General features: G+C 43.1%; 1 protein-coding gene across 15 annotated transcripts in view; it reads left to right on the forward strand.

Moving 5' to 3' along the window:
• The window catches only part of TOX2 (TOX high mobility group box family member 2), a 322,550-nt gene that overhangs the window by 85,042 nt on the left and 217,717 nt on the right, over window positions 1-19,791 (forward strand). For all 15 annotated transcript variants that reach the window (XM_084853820.1, XM_084853828.1, XM_084853822.1 and 12 more), the window contains exon 2: window positions 6,455-6,520. In XM_084853820.1, the coding sequence (XP_084709946.1) occupies window positions 6,455-6,520 (66 nt within the window). The remainder of the gene's footprint in view (window positions 1-6,454; window positions 6,521-19,791) is intronic.

A 19,791-nucleotide genomic window follows, 5' to 3' on the forward strand; every position in this document is an offset into this window, starting at 1 on the left:
AGAGGCCACAAGACTGGAAAAGGTCAGTTTACATTCCAAATCCAAAGAAGGGCAATGCCAAAGAGTGTTCAAACTACCGTACAATTGCGCTCATTTCACTTGCCAGCAAGGTGATGCTCAAAATCCTACAAGCTAGGCTTCAGCAGTATGCGAACCGAGAACTACCGGAAGTACAAGCGGGGTTTCAAAGAGGCAGAGGAACTAGAGATCAAATCGCCAACATTCGCTGGATCATGGAGAAAGCAAGAGAATTCCAGAAAAACGTCTATTTCTGCTTCATTGACTATGCTAAAGCCTTTGATTGTGTGGATCACAACAAACTGTGGCAAATTCTGAAAGAGATGGGAGTACCAGACCACCTTCCCTGTCTCCTGAGAAACCTGTACGAGGGTCAAGAAGCAACAGTAAGAACAGGACATGGAACAACTGATTGGTTCAAAATTGGGAAAGGAGTACGACAAGGCTGCATATTGTCGCCCTGCTTATTTAACTTATATGCAGAGTACATCATGAGAAACGCCGGGTTGGATGAATCACAGGTTGGAATTAAGATTGCCGGGAGAATTATCAACAACCTCCGATATGCAGATGATACCACCCTAATGGCAGGAAGTGAAGAGGATCTAAAGAGCCTCTTTTTGAGGGTGAAAGTGGAGAGTGCAACAGCTGGTTTGACACTCAACATTAAAAAAATGACGAACATGGCATCTGTCTCCATCACTTCCTGGCATATAGAAGGGGAAGAAATGGCAGCAGTGACAGATTTTACTTTCTTGGGCTCCAAGATCACCACAGACGGTGACTGTAGCCATGAAATTAAAAGATGCTTGCTCCTTGGAAGGAAAGCTATGGCAAACCTAGACAGCATAGTAAGAAGCAGAGACATCACCTTGCCGGCAGAGGTCCATCTAATCAAAGCTATGGTTTTCCCAGTAGTAATGTATGGCTGTGGGAGCTGGACTATAAGGAAAGCTGAGCGCCGAAGAATTGATGCTTTCGAACTGTGGTGCTGTGACTCTTACGAGTCCCCTGGACTGCAAGGAGGTCAGATCAGTCAATCCTAAAGGAAATCAACCCTGAGTGCTCATTGGAAGGACAGATACTGAAGCCGAAGCTCAAATATTTTGGCCACCTAATGCAAAGAGAAAACTCTGGAAAAAACCCTGATGCTGGGAAAGACTGAAGGCAAAAGGAGAAGGGGACGGCAGAGGATGAGATGGCTAGATAGCATCACCGATGCAATGAATATGGACTTGAGCATGCTCCGGGAGAGACCACAGGACAGGAAGGCCTGGCGTGCTATGGTCCATGGGGTCACGAAGAGTCGGACATGACTGAACGACTGAACAACAGCCACAGTGAATTCTGGGAATGGGATGGAACAGAATATCCTGAAGGAAGGCATGGCTGGCATATCAAATTGCAATCTTTTGATACAGGTCCCATTTGTTCTTATTCTTCCCCAGCCTGGTGCCCTGCAGATGTTGTGGGAGTTGTAGTCAAATGCATCTGGAGGGCACCAGGTTGGGGAAGGTTGTACTAGGGACGGTCCTTGATAAATATGGAAAGTTGGAGTATTTGAATCTGGCCTATCGTTTATTTATGTCATTTGGCAGTCATAGAACTATGATTTGTTAGAATCCATAGCATGTGTGCCTCGTGTGGCGCAGAGTGGTAGGCAGCTGTATAGCTCTCCCCATGACCTGAGTTCGATCCCAGCAAAAGCTGGGTCCCAGGTAGCCGGCCCAGGTTGACTCAGCCTTCCATCCTTCCGAGGTCGGTAAAATGAGTACCCAGCTTGCTGGGGGGAAAGGTAGTCATGACTGGGGAAGGCAATGGCAAACCACCCCGCTATAGTCTGCCACAAAAACGCTAGCGCAAGCGGCATCCCTCTAGGGGTCAGTAATGACCCGGTGCTTGCACAGGAGGAACCTTTCCTTGTAGGGCCGTGGTGGCTTAGTGGTTAAGACGCTGAACTGCAGACCGGAAGGTCGGCAGGACAGCAGTTCGAGACCTGAGTGCCGCGTGACGGAGTGAGCTCCTGTCTTCAGTCCCAGCTCCTGCCAACCTAGCAGTTCGAAAGCAAGAAATTGCAAGTACATAAATAGGTACCGCCTCGGCCAGAAAGGTAACAGCGTTCCGTGCACCTCGGTGTTCAGTCATGCCAGCCACATGACCATGGAAGCGTCTTCGGACAGCGCTGGCTCTTTGACTTAGAAACGGGGATGAGCACTGCACCCTAGAGTCGGACATGACTGGTTGGGGACACCTTTACCTTTACCTTTTTATAGCATGTTTACCTAACAATCACTTGTTAGCAATGCAGCACAGACTTGGAGCAGTATTTGTCTTTGACATCTTCAGCATTTGTTGATTTGTGTTGTTGACTTTAGATATTATATTTAAATGCTGTCTTGTAAATTTCAGATGATCCTTTGTCAGTCTGAATGATTCTCTATGGACCTTCTTTTTAGGACTGTAACAACATTATTTCCATTGACTTGCACTATTGTGCACCATTTTAATGGTTAAGTCATGTGTGACACTTTAAGAGTAGGAGTGGTTCTCTGCACATTTTTTACTGGTCTAATCTTACTGACAGTGCCTTCTAGAATAAGAAGCATTTTGAACAAATTTGCCCCCTTTAATTCCCTTCAAAACCCTCCTCTCCTGAATTTATGATGCAAATCTGCCAAATATTCAATATTTGATACAATTTTTGACTGTAGATATTTGATGGCCAATTTTTTTTAAAAAATATTTAATGTTTAATATTTGGTACTTTATCAAATATGTTCCTTGTTATAAATTAATAATCAGAAATACTTGATCTCTCATAATAGCAAAAGTCACAGTGGAGGTGAGCTGTTGGAGTTCTTAACTATGGTCAATGAATGAGGTGCCCAATTAAAATGCAGAACATATAGATTTGCAGAAAACCTGCTGAATTAGCAAATACATACTCTAGTCTGGAGGGCCCTTTCAAAGGATTAAAGAGGTCTTTTCCCTCTTAGCAGTGCACTTGTGCTGCCCTTCCCCAGAACTATTATTTTTTTTATTTTGTTTCATTTCGTTTCTATACCACCCAATAGCTAAAGCTCTCTGGGTGGTTCACAAAAATACAAGATAATAAAAACATAATAGAACATCTCTAACATACAAAATGTAAAACAATTTAAACAGCTAAAACAGTTACAATAAGATACTGGATCTAATAGGAACCACTGGCATAAATGCCCCCATCATGCACCATCAAATACCTGGGAACAGAGGACAGTCTTAAGAGGACACTCTTGTTTATATCCACGACCCACTTATTGAAAGGAATAAACGATCTTATGTGGGGGAGGGGGGAATGGGATGGGGAGGTAGCCAAGTCTAGGTGAAGAAAACTTTTCATTTTTATTGATACTATTATTGTACAGTCATTAAAGTTGCAATCTTTATAGTGCAAGTATTGCATCATGTTTCATGACATTATAACCATATAGTAGCTACTCCACTCCTAGGAAACATTAATTTCAAGCCTGATTTGTTATGTATTGCTGGCCAAGCCTACTGTCGATCAGGGAGGATGCAAGAAAATTAACTTGTTATTTCAAGATTTGGGCTCATGACTTGATTTGGTTCCATAGCTGCTGTTCTCTTTCGCTGGGTGACCAACATGATAGGACACAATGCTGTGGGACAATGTGTGTTGGATAACATCGTCCTTGTTTGGGGATGCATCATGTTCTTGGGTTCTGCAGGGCTTTTTGCACTTTGCTCTTGACCCTGGCCTGCACTTTGAGAGCTTGCAGGTTAGATTATCAGCTAGGGGTGTGCAGCTAGGGGCAGAAAACTTTAGAATATAGTGTTGAAGGGTTTAGGAAGGGGGCTGCTAGATGGTGGGGGGGGGAAGCTGAGCTTGTTTGGCTGCCATTTGTAAATACACCTGCTAGGCTTTTTTTGCAGTTTTGTTCCCTCTACTTTGGGGTGGCAGGAAGCAAGATGAAGGGATGCAAGACATGTTGAACCTCACATCAGAAACATGTTGAGTAGGATAACCCTACCCTGACATTGTTCCTGACCCCATGTAGGTCGTATGGTTTAGATAACTATTTCCCAACCCTGGATCCCCAGATGTTTGATTACAGCTCCCATAATACCTGACCATAAGACCTGCTGACTGGGAATTATGGGAGTTGTACTCCCCCAACATTTGTGGGTTGGGAACTTTGTATAGGTTGGGAACTTTCTTTCGGTTGGTTTCACACTGTCATAGAAATGATGCAATATCAGTCCATAGATATGCTACCATACGGATTTGAGGCAGAGATTTTAAGAGGTTTCAAATGTTAACATATTTTTCCCTGTAGGACAGACACTGGTGGTAGTTCTTGCACAAAATTTATTTGCTGCATGAAACAATAGATGTGCCTTACAAGAAACTTAAGGAGCCCTTTCAGTCTTGCATTCTGTATTTTGAAGAAGGAAATAGTAGTATTCATTTATAATTACTTCTATATGACATTTAAATTAACAACTTATTGATGTACATATTTATCAAAGCCATTGTTCTGTTTTCTCCAGAGTCATTACAGTTCTTGTTTTAGTTCTTTTCAGTTCAGTTCTTACTAGCTAGAGGGGTATGCTGCAACTACACATGTAGTTGCAGCATAGCTGGAATGCTTATTCCCTCCTATAATTCCTCCTCTGCCAGGTTTCTTTCCAGTCTCTGAGCCCAGCTGTGAGGGAAGCTGCCTGGGGCAGGTGGAGGGGGGATGGGTTGTGGGGATGAGAAGGAATGAGCACCCCCACTTCCACCCAGTGCTTTCCTCCTGTAAATACCTCTCAGCCTATGCAGTGATGTTATGGGAACCCATGTTTGTCCTGGTTAACATTAGTTCCAATTTTACATTGTTTGAAATAGTTGCCTGACACAGATTGCTGTTCAAGCCAGATGTTTCCCATTACAGCTGGTGAAGTTGGTCCAGTAAAAAGGATAATTTGATCCATTTTGCATCTCTTCATTTAAAATCTCAAATTTCATAAAAAAAAAACCAGTTGCCTCTATTTTTGTCATGGCACCCAGGTCTTGAAACTGGTTAAAAGAAGGGCTCCATTTGAGCTTATTGTAGAAGCTTCATTAGACTACACTATTGTGAAGATGAGATTGGGGCTTTCACAATAACAACATGCATCAGAAAAAGGAATTAAAACAACTTTGGTGATTGCTTCCAGTTCTTGATCCCTGGGTAAAGCACTGTTACATTTCCAATAAATGATTCTTTCACCATTCATGCATTACCTTTGCTATGTATGTTGCTCCATAGTAATATAGAGGAGTGAGGTTTCAACAGTTTGCACATCACGATAAGCTACTGTGGTTTAATTCACCAGTGGGGCTCCAAGACACATCATCCACCATTTTGAATATGCAAGCCATGGCAGGGATGCGCAGGGGTTTGTGTTGTGTGAACCTGAGCATCGTGGGTTCTTTGAGTGTTAAACAACCCTTGGATAACCCAAGAACAACCATGGGAGCCCCGCAAGTGAATTTACCCATGGTGGCTTACTGTGACGTGTGAACCAATTCAATCAAGGGCAGTTATGACAGGCTCATACTGATAAGATACAGAATAAAGATGGAAGACAGAAGATATAAAGTAAAGTTGACTGGGGGAAACGAAGTGGAGCGCAGGTTAATATTTATAAATTTATTTATAAATTTGTCTCAAATGCCCTTTCAATTTATATCTATGTAATAATGCAGCTTTGGAATTTTAATCTATATTTTGTTTTATAAGAAATAATACATTTAACAATGCTGTATTAAGTATATAAATACAAGGATATTTACCTTGCCCATAGTAGGTCTTTCCCACTGTAAGCGACTAGAAGGGGAAAGAACCTGCTTTTACAGTAATGGGTCTTTGCTTCATATAGATGGCAATGACAACTCCATGTCCTCATGAGCTTTTGTGCCTTAGGCAGGGACTCTTGTTAACTGTTAGCTCAGTTTTCTTATTTTCCCCCTACTTCTGTTTCCAGATGGCTTCTAAAAGAGATTTTGGTTGGAGGATGATCATTAATAATAACAAGTCAGTTCTTTGGGGGTTATAAAATTTAACTCCCCGCTTTTTGTGAATTTATGCACACAGACATACATGTGCTAATGAGCCTTCCACGATCTTGCGTTTGTGTATGATGCTCATGTATAGTGGCACCTTTATGTCTACTTTAGCACAGTTCATATGGATCTTCTGCAGGATCAGTGCTGCTATTCTGGTTTTATTTGGTGCTGATTTTCTGTAACCAGTGAGATACAGGGCCTTCAGCAATAAAAAAAAATAAAGTAACATGGTGCTTCACCATTAGAAAGGCTGTTATGTTTTCATGGGAGACAAGCATTTCCTTGAGAGTGGCGGTATATTCAGCATTGTGATAACTACTGTTTCTTCTGCCTTTTCAGTTTGACGGAGAAAACATGTATATGGGAATGAATGACAATAACCAGGAATTCCTCTCAGCAAATCAGGTAAAGCTAACAATGTTTTGGGGCTGTGTATATTTATGTGGTGTAGTGGCAAGAGTGTTGGACTAGGAGCTGGGAGATCTGGGTTCTAGTCCCCACTCGGCCATGGAAGCTCACTGGGTGACTTTGGGCCAGTCACAGACTCTCAGCCCAACCCACCTCACAGGGTTGTTGTTGCGAGGATGAAATGGAGAGGAGGAGGATAATGTCAGCCGCCTTGGGTTCCTTGCAAGAGGAAAAAAGGCGGGATATAAATGCAATAAATAAATAAAATAAAATGTAAGTTAATGCACATTATATGCTTGTGCATCACTGAGGACACAAGCCTAGCTGTAAAATGTAGGTGTCACATAGAACGTTGGATGTCAGCTTCTCTAGAAATGACTGTGATGGCTGTACAAAGTTTTCTATCATTTTAGAACAGCAGTTATGCAGGAAGACTCTTTTCATTTTTAACATTTACTACCTTACGAAAAGCCAGCATGTACTGAAGGGAAGGTACACACATACCCCTGATGTCATACACTTCTTTCCCCATGTTTTGATATTTCATATACTGTTGGTTTTGAAATGCAATACAATTAAAATGGGGATTAATGATCTGAGACTAGTCATCTTGCTTATCATTTTCATTGCACCTATTTGTGATGCTCTTTCTGGTTTGGAGCTCCTTAGTGACCACAGGAACATAGGAAGCAGCCTTTTACTAAGTCAAACCATTGGTCCCTCTAGTCCAATATTGTCAGCACTGACTGTCAGCGGCTGTCTAGGGCTGTGTTTCCACCAGCGATTTACTCCAACCTGGCTGCGTGGTGAGGTCTCTGTGTTTCCATGATGTTGTGGCCATTCAGCACCAGCCCCGCATTTTGTTGCGGAAAACCCACTTCTTCTGAGACTAGTTATAGTCCGACTTTTCCAGCTTACTTCGACTCCATTACTGGCCTGTTTCCACAACCTCACTAGGTTCGGTATCACAGTCCTGCCCATGGCGTGTGTAGCGTGGCCCGTGTGAGTGTGTCGCTCACCTGCCCGTGATCTCAGTGAGCCAACCCTTTCCCTCTGCCTATTTTCTGGAAGTTTCATTGCCATTTTGGAGCAGGATGCCGAGGGATCAACTTTTGAAACATCATTGAAAGTAAGCGCTAGAACACTAGTGCATATAAGCCTGCTATCACAGGCAAGTAAGTACTCCCACTACAGCCTGAAAATCAGGTTTATCTCGGGTCGTCTTCCATCAGTACGCATACCCTCTATGTCAGTATCTGCCTATGACTCGATCACTCAGTCATGAAATAGCAGTAACGTGCATTTGTGCATTCGTGCGATAACGCGTTTTCCAGAACAAGCCTCCTTGACCTCAGCAGGAGTCAGCAGGCGCCCCTGGACTGATGCGCTATTGTCTGTTAGTGCTATTTCGTGATTGAGTGATAGAGTCATAGCAAGACACTGATGAGGAGGGTATGCGTATTAGAGGGAAAGGAAAAAAATGGGTGGAATCGGGCATACGTCCAGGAAGTCTACTCAGAAGTAACTCCCGTTGTGGTCAGTGAGGCTTGTTCCTGAGATTGCCATTAAGGGGAGTTGAGCCTGGAGGGGGGAGCCTCTTTGATTGGGTGAACAGCCCCTGCCAGTCTGATGACATTCACTTCCAATCCCCCCACCCCACCTGGAAGTATTTTTCTGTCAGCGACATATGGTGTGCAGAAGTCGTAACGGGAGCGGTGCGCTACGGGAACAATGGGAAGGATTGCAGTGCCTGTTACCGTGCAACTGTGCCTTTGCTTTTCCACTCCTCTTTGTTAAAGTGCAGTTGCGCTTTAAAACTCACATTAAAGTGGGGGGGGGGAATGGGCTCGGAAAGCAGGGAGGAGGCTGGCCAGAGCAGGAAACTGGAGCAGAGCAGAAGGGGGAGAGGGAGGGGGGACTCAGCAAGAGGAGGAAGTGGGAACACGGATGAGGTAATCAGACCCAACTCAGACTCCACCCAGACTCCACTCGGCCATCAAGAAAATAATTTGATTAGAGCTCAGCGGAAACAGCACAGACCCCAGGCTACAGCGATAATAAGCTGGGACTTCAAGCGCTGTGGAAACTGGAAAAGGAGCAGGTACAGTTGGGGAAGCATTGCAACAAAGTTGCAAGCCAAGTGAAGCCAATAGCATGGAAACACACCCTAGGATTTCATACAGAAGGTGCCAGGATTGAACCCAGGACCTTCTGCATGCAAAACATATGCTCTGCCACTGAACTACAGCCCCTCCCTCAAAAGATCAGGCTTCCTTTGGCTTAAGGTACATATGTACTAGGGATGTTAGAGAATTCCACCACGGATCCCAGAGGGGCCAAATTCCAGTGAATTCGGGCCCCCGGAATCAGTGGCAGAACGGAGCAACCCGCCCCACCACCCCGCGAAAGCCCTGCGAAATGGAGCCTACCTGGCTGCGGCGGTGGCGGCAGCGGCGGCTGCGGCTGCTGCCGGGCTGCTAAGGACGCAAATGGCGCCCTGAGTAGGGGATGCCATTTGCGTCCCTATGGTAGCCCGTGATAGGCTACGTAAATATTTATGTAGCCTATCACGGGCTACCATAGGGGCGCAAATGGCGTCCCCTACTCAGGATGCCATTTGTGTCCGCAGCAGCCCGGCAGCTGCTGGAGGCCCCGCTGCAGGTTGGCCTGGCCGGTGGCTCTGCGGCCTGGCCGTGGAGCGGAGCCGGTCGGGCAGGATTCCGGGGGGGAGGAACAGATCGCTTCCCCCCCCCCGTCAAGGATTCCGAGGCAAGGGACGGAGCGCCTCCCCCCCACCGCGGATGTCCCTGGACGAAACTAGGTAAGTGTTTCATACATCCCTAGTATGTACTTACTTCCTGACCCTTGAATAGCAGCACACACAGGCCACAAGTCTCACAAGGCCTTATTGCTGAATGTAAGAAGCCCTGGGGTGGAAAGAGCATTATGTATGTGAGAGTTCTAGTGGTGTGTGTTCGTCTTTAGGCCTCAAGGTTCACAGGCTATGAAAGTAGCATGTACAGCCATTCCAGAAACTCTGTTTCTCGCTCAGGACTTGGAGAAGCTCAAGGTTTGCCACATGTCCAGAAAGCTGCCTGGCGTAGCTCTGTGGATCAGTAGCAGGCATTTGCAAGTCTGCTTCATTGTCCCCACTGGAATTTGATTGCTCTGCCAGAGACTGAGGAAAGACTGCATTACACATTCTGTATAATGTAGTGATCAATGTGTATTGTAGGTTTATCAGCCTGTGTCATAGAAATGTAGAGCAGTATGCCCTGTAGAATATAATCCTGCATGGGGATTTGTATCCAGATGCAGAATATTGTAAGCATCTCTTTTTTTCTTGGAAGCTGATACCTGTTTTCTAGGGCAAAGTTGCAATATGTTCTCGCTCCTGTGATTACTCTGGCAGGAACCTTGTCTTGTCCATATATCTGAATTCATAAGTGAAGTGTTAACTTTACATGTAGAACAGAGACTGATTATGATGTAAAACTAATGTTAAACCAAAGACAAGAATAAAACAACAGATTTACACCGTCAGAAGTACAATATGTGAGCTTGGCAGGTATGGATAAAATGAAACATATCTGAGGCTTCAAGAGATAGGCTAAACTTATTGCTAATAGAAAAAAGGTTTCATTTTTCCAAGGAGGAAAAAAGTTAACTATTAATTGTAACATATAAAACTCCCCCCCCCCCGATCAATTCTACAAAAAATATTTCCTAAGTAAATGATTAGCAAATTCAGTGGAGTCATCATTACCTAAACCTTGGTCATACAAAACATGTTGCTACCTAAATTCATTTATTTATAAATTTGTTACCTGGTTCATACAACACAGCAGCCCACTGTGACTTAATTTACCTGTGGGGGCTGCCACACTGTGCCAGGCACCCATGGGTGCCATTTTTGCATGTTGCTTGTGGGCACCTGGCTTGCCTTGTTGTGCGAACCCAGTCAGGAGGAGTTGTTTGATGGTGATCTGACCCTCAAAACCTCCTGCCGCCTGGGTTTGTATGACATGGCAAGCCACGGGAACCTAGGCACCTATGGAAAGGAAAGGTTCCTCCTGGGCAAGCACCGGGTCATTGCTGACCCCTAGAGGGATGCTTGCTTATGCTGGCGTTTTCATGGCAGACTATAGCGGGGTGGTTTGCCATTGCCTTCCCCAGTCGTGACTACCTTTCCCCCAGCAAGCTGGGTACTCATTTTACCGAACTCGGAAGGATGGAGTGCTGAGTCGACCTGAGCTGGCTACCCAAGACCCAACTTCTGCTGGGATTGAACTCAGGTCATGGGAAGAGTTTCGGTTGCAATACTGCCGCCTACCACTCTGCGCCACACGAGGCTCCTCTAGGCACCTATGGCTGCCATGCAAAAATGGCAGCCATGGACATCTGGCACGATGTGACAGCCCCCTGTGGGTAAAATAAGCCACGGTGGCCTGTTGTGTTGTGCCAGCCTGGTCAGAATGTGCATAAGGGAGACTTGGGTGTGGCAGTCAGGTCCCCTTCAGCTTTCCTGAGGTCACATTGTGTCCCTCTCAAAAGTCTTTTATCATCAAATACTTCTTCCAAGCTTGCTGTGCAGTTGTCACCACTATTTGTAAAAACACCTAAGCTATATAGTTGTACAGAGATAATATACACAGAGATTCCAGCTCAGAGATTCACAGTCTAAGTAAAAACTGAAAAGGAAAAGGAAAGCACCTGGAGGGAAACCTTGCATTTTTTTTTTGCGTGAAGCTAGAAGCTGGTTAGCTCTTATGACAGCCAATTAGCCATTTTTGCCACTGTCACTCCTTTGCCTCAATGTATGTATGGATTGGCAAGGAGAGAGTCCATTAACTGCTTGGTGAGTTTCTTTCTGCACTCTTCTTTTCAAATCCTTCTGGAAAGCCCATGTGTATTAGAAAGCATTTTCCTTGAATGTTTCAAAATGGGTTTGGAATAGCTGCATCCAGGTTATGCATGCATAAGAATGTGATTTTAACTTATCAGTGTTCTAGACAAGGCAAACTCTCATATATGTAAGCATCTGATGCCTTGATTGTTTCCAGAAAAGAAACAAATAATACTTTAATTTAAAAAAAATTAGCATGAATGTCATCCTTTTCTCCAGATGTGTAGTCTGCTCTTTGCCTTAAACATCCCAGCACCTCTTCTGATATACAGTGTGTACACTCTGACAAAAGGGATCACAAAAGATGAGCTTGGTTATTGCCTCTTCACCATGAAACAGAGTTGGATAGGATTTGCTGATATTGAGCCAGTTCTCGTGTAACAAAAAGCCACCACGGATAAATTTCCCCAGGGGTCTTCCTGTTGCGGTGCTGGCTGCCATTTTGAAAATTCAAGCTGTGTCGGGGGGCACATCACAGCCTGTTGTTAAGTGCAAACCTGGCCAGGATCAGTTGTTAGGGTAGTTAACAAGCCACCAGCAACCCTAAAACAGGCCATGGGTTCTGGGTAGCTTGTTAACCACCCCAACAACCCACCCTCACCAGGTTTGCATGTAACAACAAGCCGCAGTATGCCCCTGCCGCAGCTCGAATATTCAAAATGCAAAACGGCAAGCCCCACGGGGAAATTCAGCCATGGGGTTTGCTGTTACGTGTGCACCCATTATCTGTTACCGCCTATCAATATAAATGTCCAAAGTGGTTCACGATACAAATCTGGAACATTCAAATAATAGAAGATTATAACATAGTTAAAATGTTACAATCTTGTATTATTTGAATAAGAAAAAGTACAGTAAAAGCAAAACAAATACATAAGTAAACAGTAGAACAGAGAAAAGCATGTTCGAAGGCCCAACTTCTGAAAGCACAAACAGAAAAGGAAGGTCTTAAGCTGCTTATGGAAGGATGAGAAAGAGAGAGCCACATATGTTTTCCATGAGAGGGATTCAAAAGGATACAAGGTTACAAGCAGGTAAGTTTCTTGAGCTAGATACTGTTCTTTAAATATGGACACAATCCCATTAACTTCAGTGTGTTTATGTAATCTTCTGTTCTTGCAACAGATAGGGCAGGCTTTTATAAGCTGATTATGCACTAGAAGAGTTCATTTGGCTATAGCGGGGTGGTGTTGGGTATGAGGATGAGACAGTACCATGGAGGAACTATTCTTAAAAATCAGCCCCCTTTTTCATGTGGCTTTTTTAGGAATTCTGATTGTCTCCACACAAACCGTCTGATCTAGAGAACTACAGAACCACACCCACCCACCCATCCCTGGCCAGCTGATATCTAAGCTCTGGGCTTGATACAGCTAATTAACTCTTTGTTTTGTTGCTTATCAAGGTAAAACCAAATAATAGAAGTTCATTAGCATCTGAACTGAAACCACATAAGTCACTGGGAACAGAAGTTTTCTAGTACACCTCTGAATGAAACTCAAAGTGTGTTATTAATAGAACATGAATAATGAAAGGAGGAGCTAGATGCTCTGTGTATTCTTTATTGGGAAAACATAAGCAATAATTTTACATACTAATGCACAAACAAAGGTCAAAGAACCCCAGTCCAAGGGCCGGGATGACTCATCTATCCATGCGGAATATAACATGGATCAGCAAAGACAGACAAAGTAGATTATGGTGAGTTTGGTTTGGTATTCCCTGTGGTAGATTGGAATCTTACCATACTTTTTGTACTTTGCTCACAATATTCAAGCACAAAATATGTGATACATATTAGATAAGAAGAGCAAACCTGCACGTGTATAATTTGCCACTTTTAAAACACACGTAAATGGGAATCTGATCCTTTCACATTTACTGCTCATGGTATTATAAAGGGAGTGATGCAATTCATACACATCTCTCTCATATCTGATGTGATACATATGTATTTTTTATTGGGATATCAGGATCCAAGTCCCAAAAAGTAATGAAAGAAGCTCCCTTTTGCTTAAAGTTACAACCTAATCAGGGAGGTACTAATGGCTGTCCAGGGTGCCATGATTTAAAAAAAAAAAAGTGGTATCAGATTGGCCCACCATGGGAACCATTGCAACTTCCTTCTTGTCACTGCATGTGGCTTAAAGGCCCAAGTCATCATAAGACCTGTTTAGCGTTTGTGGTGGTGCCTGGAAAATCACTCTGACAAACATTTATGTGATTTGCTGAGGTTGCTTTTGTATGTTGCAATAAATGCTGAAAAAGGAATTGTATTGCACTTCCTGTACTTAGACTTTGCCTGCAATGATAAAAGCAGGGTTTTCTAATATGGCGGACAGGATATTTTTCTTTCCAAGGAGGAACATATGCACACTCTCTTTTCAAATGTTACAGAAAATGTGCAAAAATGGGCTATATTTGCACTGGTGCCTAAGCTCTGGGACATCTTCCCCTGGAAGCTTAGTGGGAAGCCCCGCTTCTCCTGCTTTCCATAAGAATGTGAAAACGTTGCTTTTCCAATGAGCTTTTGCTTTAAGATGCTACTTTTAGTTAGGTTATTTGTTGCTTTTGGATTCCTTTTGATGCTGTTCATATTGTTTGTTTAATTGGTTTTATATCCAGTTCAGAATATGCAATATTTAAATAAACAAACAAATGCGAACATGATTAGTGATAGTGGCAGGCTTCATTTTTTATGGGATTTGAAGCATGATTAGTGATGGTAGTAAGCTTAATTTTTTTAATGGGATTTGAATAGTAGATTTGTTAAGTTTGAACTCCTTGAGCCCATTGTGAATAGGGCCTTGACTCCTCTGGAGTCTAAGCCTGGCTGAGTTATAATACCTCCCTGACCTATACGTCCAGGCCCTCCCCGGCATCACCATCATCTCTTTTCCCTATTTCTACATCAAACCATTGTTTCAGATCCTAGCTTGTTCTCAAACTATAGTTTAGACAAATCAGAGGTACCCTGTTTGGAAATCATGGGGGAGAGTGGTTAGTTTAAAAGCAGAAGATTTTGATCTTCTCTGGTACGCAAAAGAGGAGGGGACAGGGTACATGCAGGCCCAAAGATCATGCAGGTTCATGCATAGTCGACAGGCCTGAACGCCCACTTATGTGACAGCCTATCATGGAAGGCTTAAGAATACACACCAGTCGGGAAGCTTGACAAGAACTGTATTGTCTCTTTCCAAGAAGAACAGAACAGGAAACTCCTGACTCCACCCAGATGTAACAAAATCCAGTACTACCTAGGGACTAAACTTTATAATGAGTCTATCCACACAGAGCCTATTCAGACCATCAGAGAAAGAAGGACCACACTACTTTAGGATATATGTTTAAATGGAAAGCTAGGATGTCAGGGTGAAGGCTGGACTAGAACCTTTCTGGAATGATAATTTCTACTGACAGACATTAAGGCTTTTAATTTTTTTTTTAAATTGGACTTTTTAAGATTAGGTATTGTTTAACTGCTGTGTAGAAGGTAGCCCTTCTACCATCCAAAGATGGAAGGAAATATGCAGCATCTTAAAAGTAACCTAAAGATGCTTACTTCTATAATAATAATCATAATGTATTATTTCTAAAAGCCCTAGAAAATAGATGCATTTAGTAATCATTCTAATATAATAAATTATCCTGTCCCCGACACAATTTTTTTCCTCTTCATAAGTAAAGAAACCCAATCAAACTGTCTGTTTTCTGCCTCTTCCTCTAACTCTTGATTAAGATGCTAATTTAGCCAGCACAGCAGTATATCATAATTTGGTTAGCCATTCTGGCTTAGATGGGCACTTCTGAGATTTCCAGTATTGGACCCAAATGATTCATGCTGTGAAAATCCTACTGAGAATTAATTCCTTATCCTCTTTAGCAATATATTTCTTAATGTAATTGGAAAGTAAATTAAAGGGTCTTGGAGTAAAGTATACCCTGCCATTTCCTTTATACTTTCTGCAGTCTTTTCTTCCTAAATTGTACCCCTTTTGAACATATCTAACCACATGTGGAAAAAAATCCCCCTTCCGGGCTCCACATGCCCAACATTTTTCATATTCATTTTTAAAGCTATGTCTTCCTATGAGGTAACAGGTTAATTATTGCTTAAAATGGCAGGTCTATGGAGATCTCTTCCAAGATATCTGAAAATCCCTGAGCCAATTTTAACAGTAAAAAAATCAAGATCAAAGCAAGAATACTTATACTAGTTTGAAGTACAAAGTATGATATTAATAATAAAAATCCTACTTGCCCATTGCATGGATACCTGGGTACAAAGGAACTCGTTCAAGAACAGTATCCTTCATATTCATACTGCCTTAGTGTCTGGGCAGAACTGTTGCCTGTGTGTGTTTTGTCACACACAGACAACAGTGCTTCAAGGAAAGGCCCTTCCACATCTCACACTGAAGCGTTCAGTACCCACCTCCTACACAGGTCCATTGAGATTCTACTCTTCAGTCCTTGGAGGCTTTATGTGCTCCAGCTGATCTCACAAGGTTATCCATCTTGCATTTGGCCACAGACAGCAGCCACTGACTCGGATTGTGTTGCTACGAATCAATGCATCACCTTGCAGGGCAGTACTGAGTAGATGGGTTTGGTGCTACCATCCATTTGCTGACTATTGTTGGGTTTGGTTTTGTTTTTTTGTAAGATTGCAGATTGTTTTCATCTCCTCCATAATTGGCCTCTCTTTCTTCCTCTCTCCTCTGCAGGCACAGCTTACTTATTGCTTAGCGCTTTGTAACAAATGCAAAGAATTTGAAATACAGAAATGTTAACTGTCTAAAAAAATTACAAGGCTAGTAAAAAGATAATACTATTTGTGGGTGTGAAAGATATGCAAACAGAAAATGATAAAAGGGAAAAAAGAATAACTGGCTAACAAAAAGTATATAAGATATGCATAACATGCACAGATGTTTGATTAAGTTAACTTACTATATAGTTACAGTAAAATGACTGTTTTTTTGCATGATAAAATGTTTTGATTCTATTCATTAATCTTTTCAGCTCAGACTCGAAATGCCTAGGGAGTAGTGAAAATATGCTTGTTTGGAAAGCTTGTAGTATTACCGTATGAGGTTTTCTTTTCAATAGAAAAATAAAGTCTATAGAAATACTGCACTGTTGTACATGTTTATATTAAAAGTATCTATTAATATTTAAATTTTAAACTTACAAAGATGTGCTGGTTCAGGTGTAACACTAAACCTTAGTTTAGTTATGTGAACACGTCCAGCACCCTACCCTGGGCTTACATGCTCCCCCTCCTTTTCCAGTGCAGCTGCAAGAAGGAGTTCAGAGGTATTCGTGTCTGTTCTAGAGTAACCACAGCTTGCCATGTCATCTGAACCCAGAAAGACTGTGGTTAACCTTAACTATGGTTACCGGAAATAAGCCAACTTCAAACCATAGTTAAGCACAGTTCAGGGTTCAGAAAATATACTGAACAGCAGCTCATCTAAAATGGAAGCAGAAGCTTCCAATCTCCTTGCAGCTGAGGTGATGGGAGGAGGGAATGCACAAGCCTGGAGGGAGACTAGGTTTGTTCTTGTAATGCTAAACAATAGTTTTGTGTTATGTGTGACCCAGGCCAGTGAAAGTTGTAATGTAAAGAGAAGGGGCACAATCCTATGGCAAGCTCTACTTATTTAGGCGCTAATACAGGGTTGAGATGCTCTTCACTGCAGCTTTAAGAATGTAAGAGCTGCCTTACTGGATCAGACTGAGGTCTAGCTAATCTGGCCAGATGCTTCTGGAAACTCAACAGCATGCAGGTAATGGTCAAACTTGTTGCATGTCCCTGTCAAGGGCTCCTTGGAGGCCTCTCTCAGTCTAATCCAGTAGCCAAGTCCAGACACAGTCAAATGGATTCTTTTCAAAGCTTTATTCCTCTTTTACAACTTAACAACTCTCCCGTTAGCAACTAGATATGAGCAGCAGAGTACCTATGCCCTAAGTTGGAAGAGTTGGTCCCTGTTTGAAAGGGAATTACTGGCAGACCCCTGAACTTAAGGACTAGGGAGAGTCCCTCCCCTTTTCCCTTGGATCCTCTGGGTGCAGCCGTTGTTTGCGCGCCAACCGGGCACTACGCCTCCTTTCTGCGCCCTCCATTTGGCGCCGCTCTCTGCGTCGGCATCGCGCGTCCATCAAGTCTGCTTCCCTCGCTCTGTCACTCCCTGGACTGCTATCTAAGCTAGGAATGCTAGTGGGAGGAATCTCCATCAGCTGTTGGCCCTGGGAAAGAGGAGCGCGCTCCTCTCCCAGGAACGACTGCTCTTCCTCAGAATCAGAACTATTCTGGGATTCTGTGGGCTCAGTGTCCACCCTGACAGTCCCCAACATCTGCTACTGAGAATACTGCTTTTGAACACGGAAGTCCTGTTTAGCTATTATGACTAAAAGCCTCTAAGGGAGTAATCCTATAGCCACTAGTCAGCGGCTAGATGGCCATAGGATATCTGGTTTTCTGGGTACTGACCTTGGAGCCCATGCCCCAAGGTTGGTTCCCAGAGATCCAACCTTCCCCCCTTCTGCGCTGCTTCGCAGGCAATGCGAAACAGCTCCGCACTCCCCTGCTCCACCTTCCTGTGGCTAGACAGCTGAAATTGGCTGTCTAGCTGCAAATGTAGGGCAGGAGAAGTGTGGAGGGAATAATCCTCTCTGTGCTTCTCCTGCCCTGCGTTGGATAGGTGGTCACCTCCGAGTTTGGAGGCGGCCGCTTATCCCCGTAGGATTGTGCCCTAATAGAACTACGTATCTCCCCTGACTTAGAGCTGTGGAAGAGCATTAGAGTTTGTGCTAGGTAACCTCTAGGCAGAGACATAGCTCAGTGGTAAACCACATGCTCTACAAGGTCCCAGATTCAATCCCTGTCACCTCCACATAGAGCTATACAAGGCCCTTGTCTGAAAACCTGGAAAACTAATTGACTGTCTTGGTATAAGGCAGGTTCTTATGTTCTGAACCTTTTTGCAGGAAGAGCTGTAGCTTAAAGCACATGTTTTGCGTGGAAAAGGTCCCAGGTTCAATCCCTGACACCTTGGGATGTCTGGGAAGGCTCCTTTCTGAAACCCTGGAGAGCCGTTGCTAGCCAGAGTAGATGATACATAGCAAGACTGATCAATGCTCTGACTCCGTATAAAGCAGCTCCTTATATTCCTGTGGTAGATGCTCGGGAATCAGTGAATGAGACATCCATGCAGTAGAACTTCCCAACGTATTTATTCTAATTTTACATTGCTTTCTAATTTACCATTTGTGACATCCACTGAATGGAGGCACATTGCGTTCACATCATTAATATGCACAATTATATGAAATTATGAATGTGTGGCTAAAATGATTTTTTTTTAATTTAATGTTAGTATTTAAATATATAACCTTCCTTTCTATCCATGGCACTCAAGGTGATTAACAATCAAAATAAAAACAAAGTAAGGGATAAAAATACATAACGATATACAAATAGAAAAACAAAGAAAAATCAGGCAGGGACTGACAATAAAATAATACATTATTTTATGTCCTAAATTTATGTTTATCTAAGACATTTGATAGGTAGCCTGGTTGCTGCTCAAAACATGACACTGGGTGCAGCTGACAAGCTGTTTGTGAGAAACAACTTCCTTTACCTATTGGTACAGTAGTACCAACCATGCTATCACAGATTTTTTTAAAAAGATTTGCAGTTATTGATATTTCTAGAATAACATGGGCAGCTTCATATAAAGAGCTTACAACACAGAGTTGTAACCACATGTCTGTGTTTCAGGATGTATATATTGATAGGGTTGCCATGCCACAACCTGGAGAGTCCCCCAGTAGCTTTAAATTACCAGGTGCTGCAGCAGATGAAATAGCTGTGGGTTTTAAGAACATAAGAAGAGCCATGCTGGATCAGACCAAGGTCCATCTAGTCCAGCATTCCATTCACACAGTGGCCAACCAGCTGTCGAATGGGAACACACAAGCTCAACCACACCCACCCATGTTCCCCAGCAACTGGTGTACATAGGCTCGCTGCCTCTGGTACTGGAGGTAACACATAGCCATCCAGACTAGTAGCCATTGATAGCCTTTTCCTCCTGGAATATGTCTTTTAAAGCCATCTAAATCAGTGGCCATCAATACATCCTGTGGTAGCAAATTCCATAGTTTAACTGGGTACTGTGTGAAGAAGTACTTCCTTTTATCCATCCTGAATCTCCCACCAATCAACTTCATAGGATGACCCTGGGTTCTTATATTTTGAGAGAGGGAGAAAAATGTCTCCCTATCCACATTCTCCACACCATGTGTAATTTTGTAGACCTCTATCATGTCTCCCCTTTCCTACCTGTTCCTT

This window comes from Heloderma suspectum, chromosome 4 (assembly GCF_057233095.1).
Source record: "Heloderma suspectum isolate Gila_16-S chromosome 4, 16-S_ref, whole genome shotgun sequence".
Classification (NCBI taxonomy): domain Eukaryota; kingdom Metazoa; phylum Chordata; class Lepidosauria; order Squamata; family Helodermatidae; genus Heloderma; species Heloderma suspectum.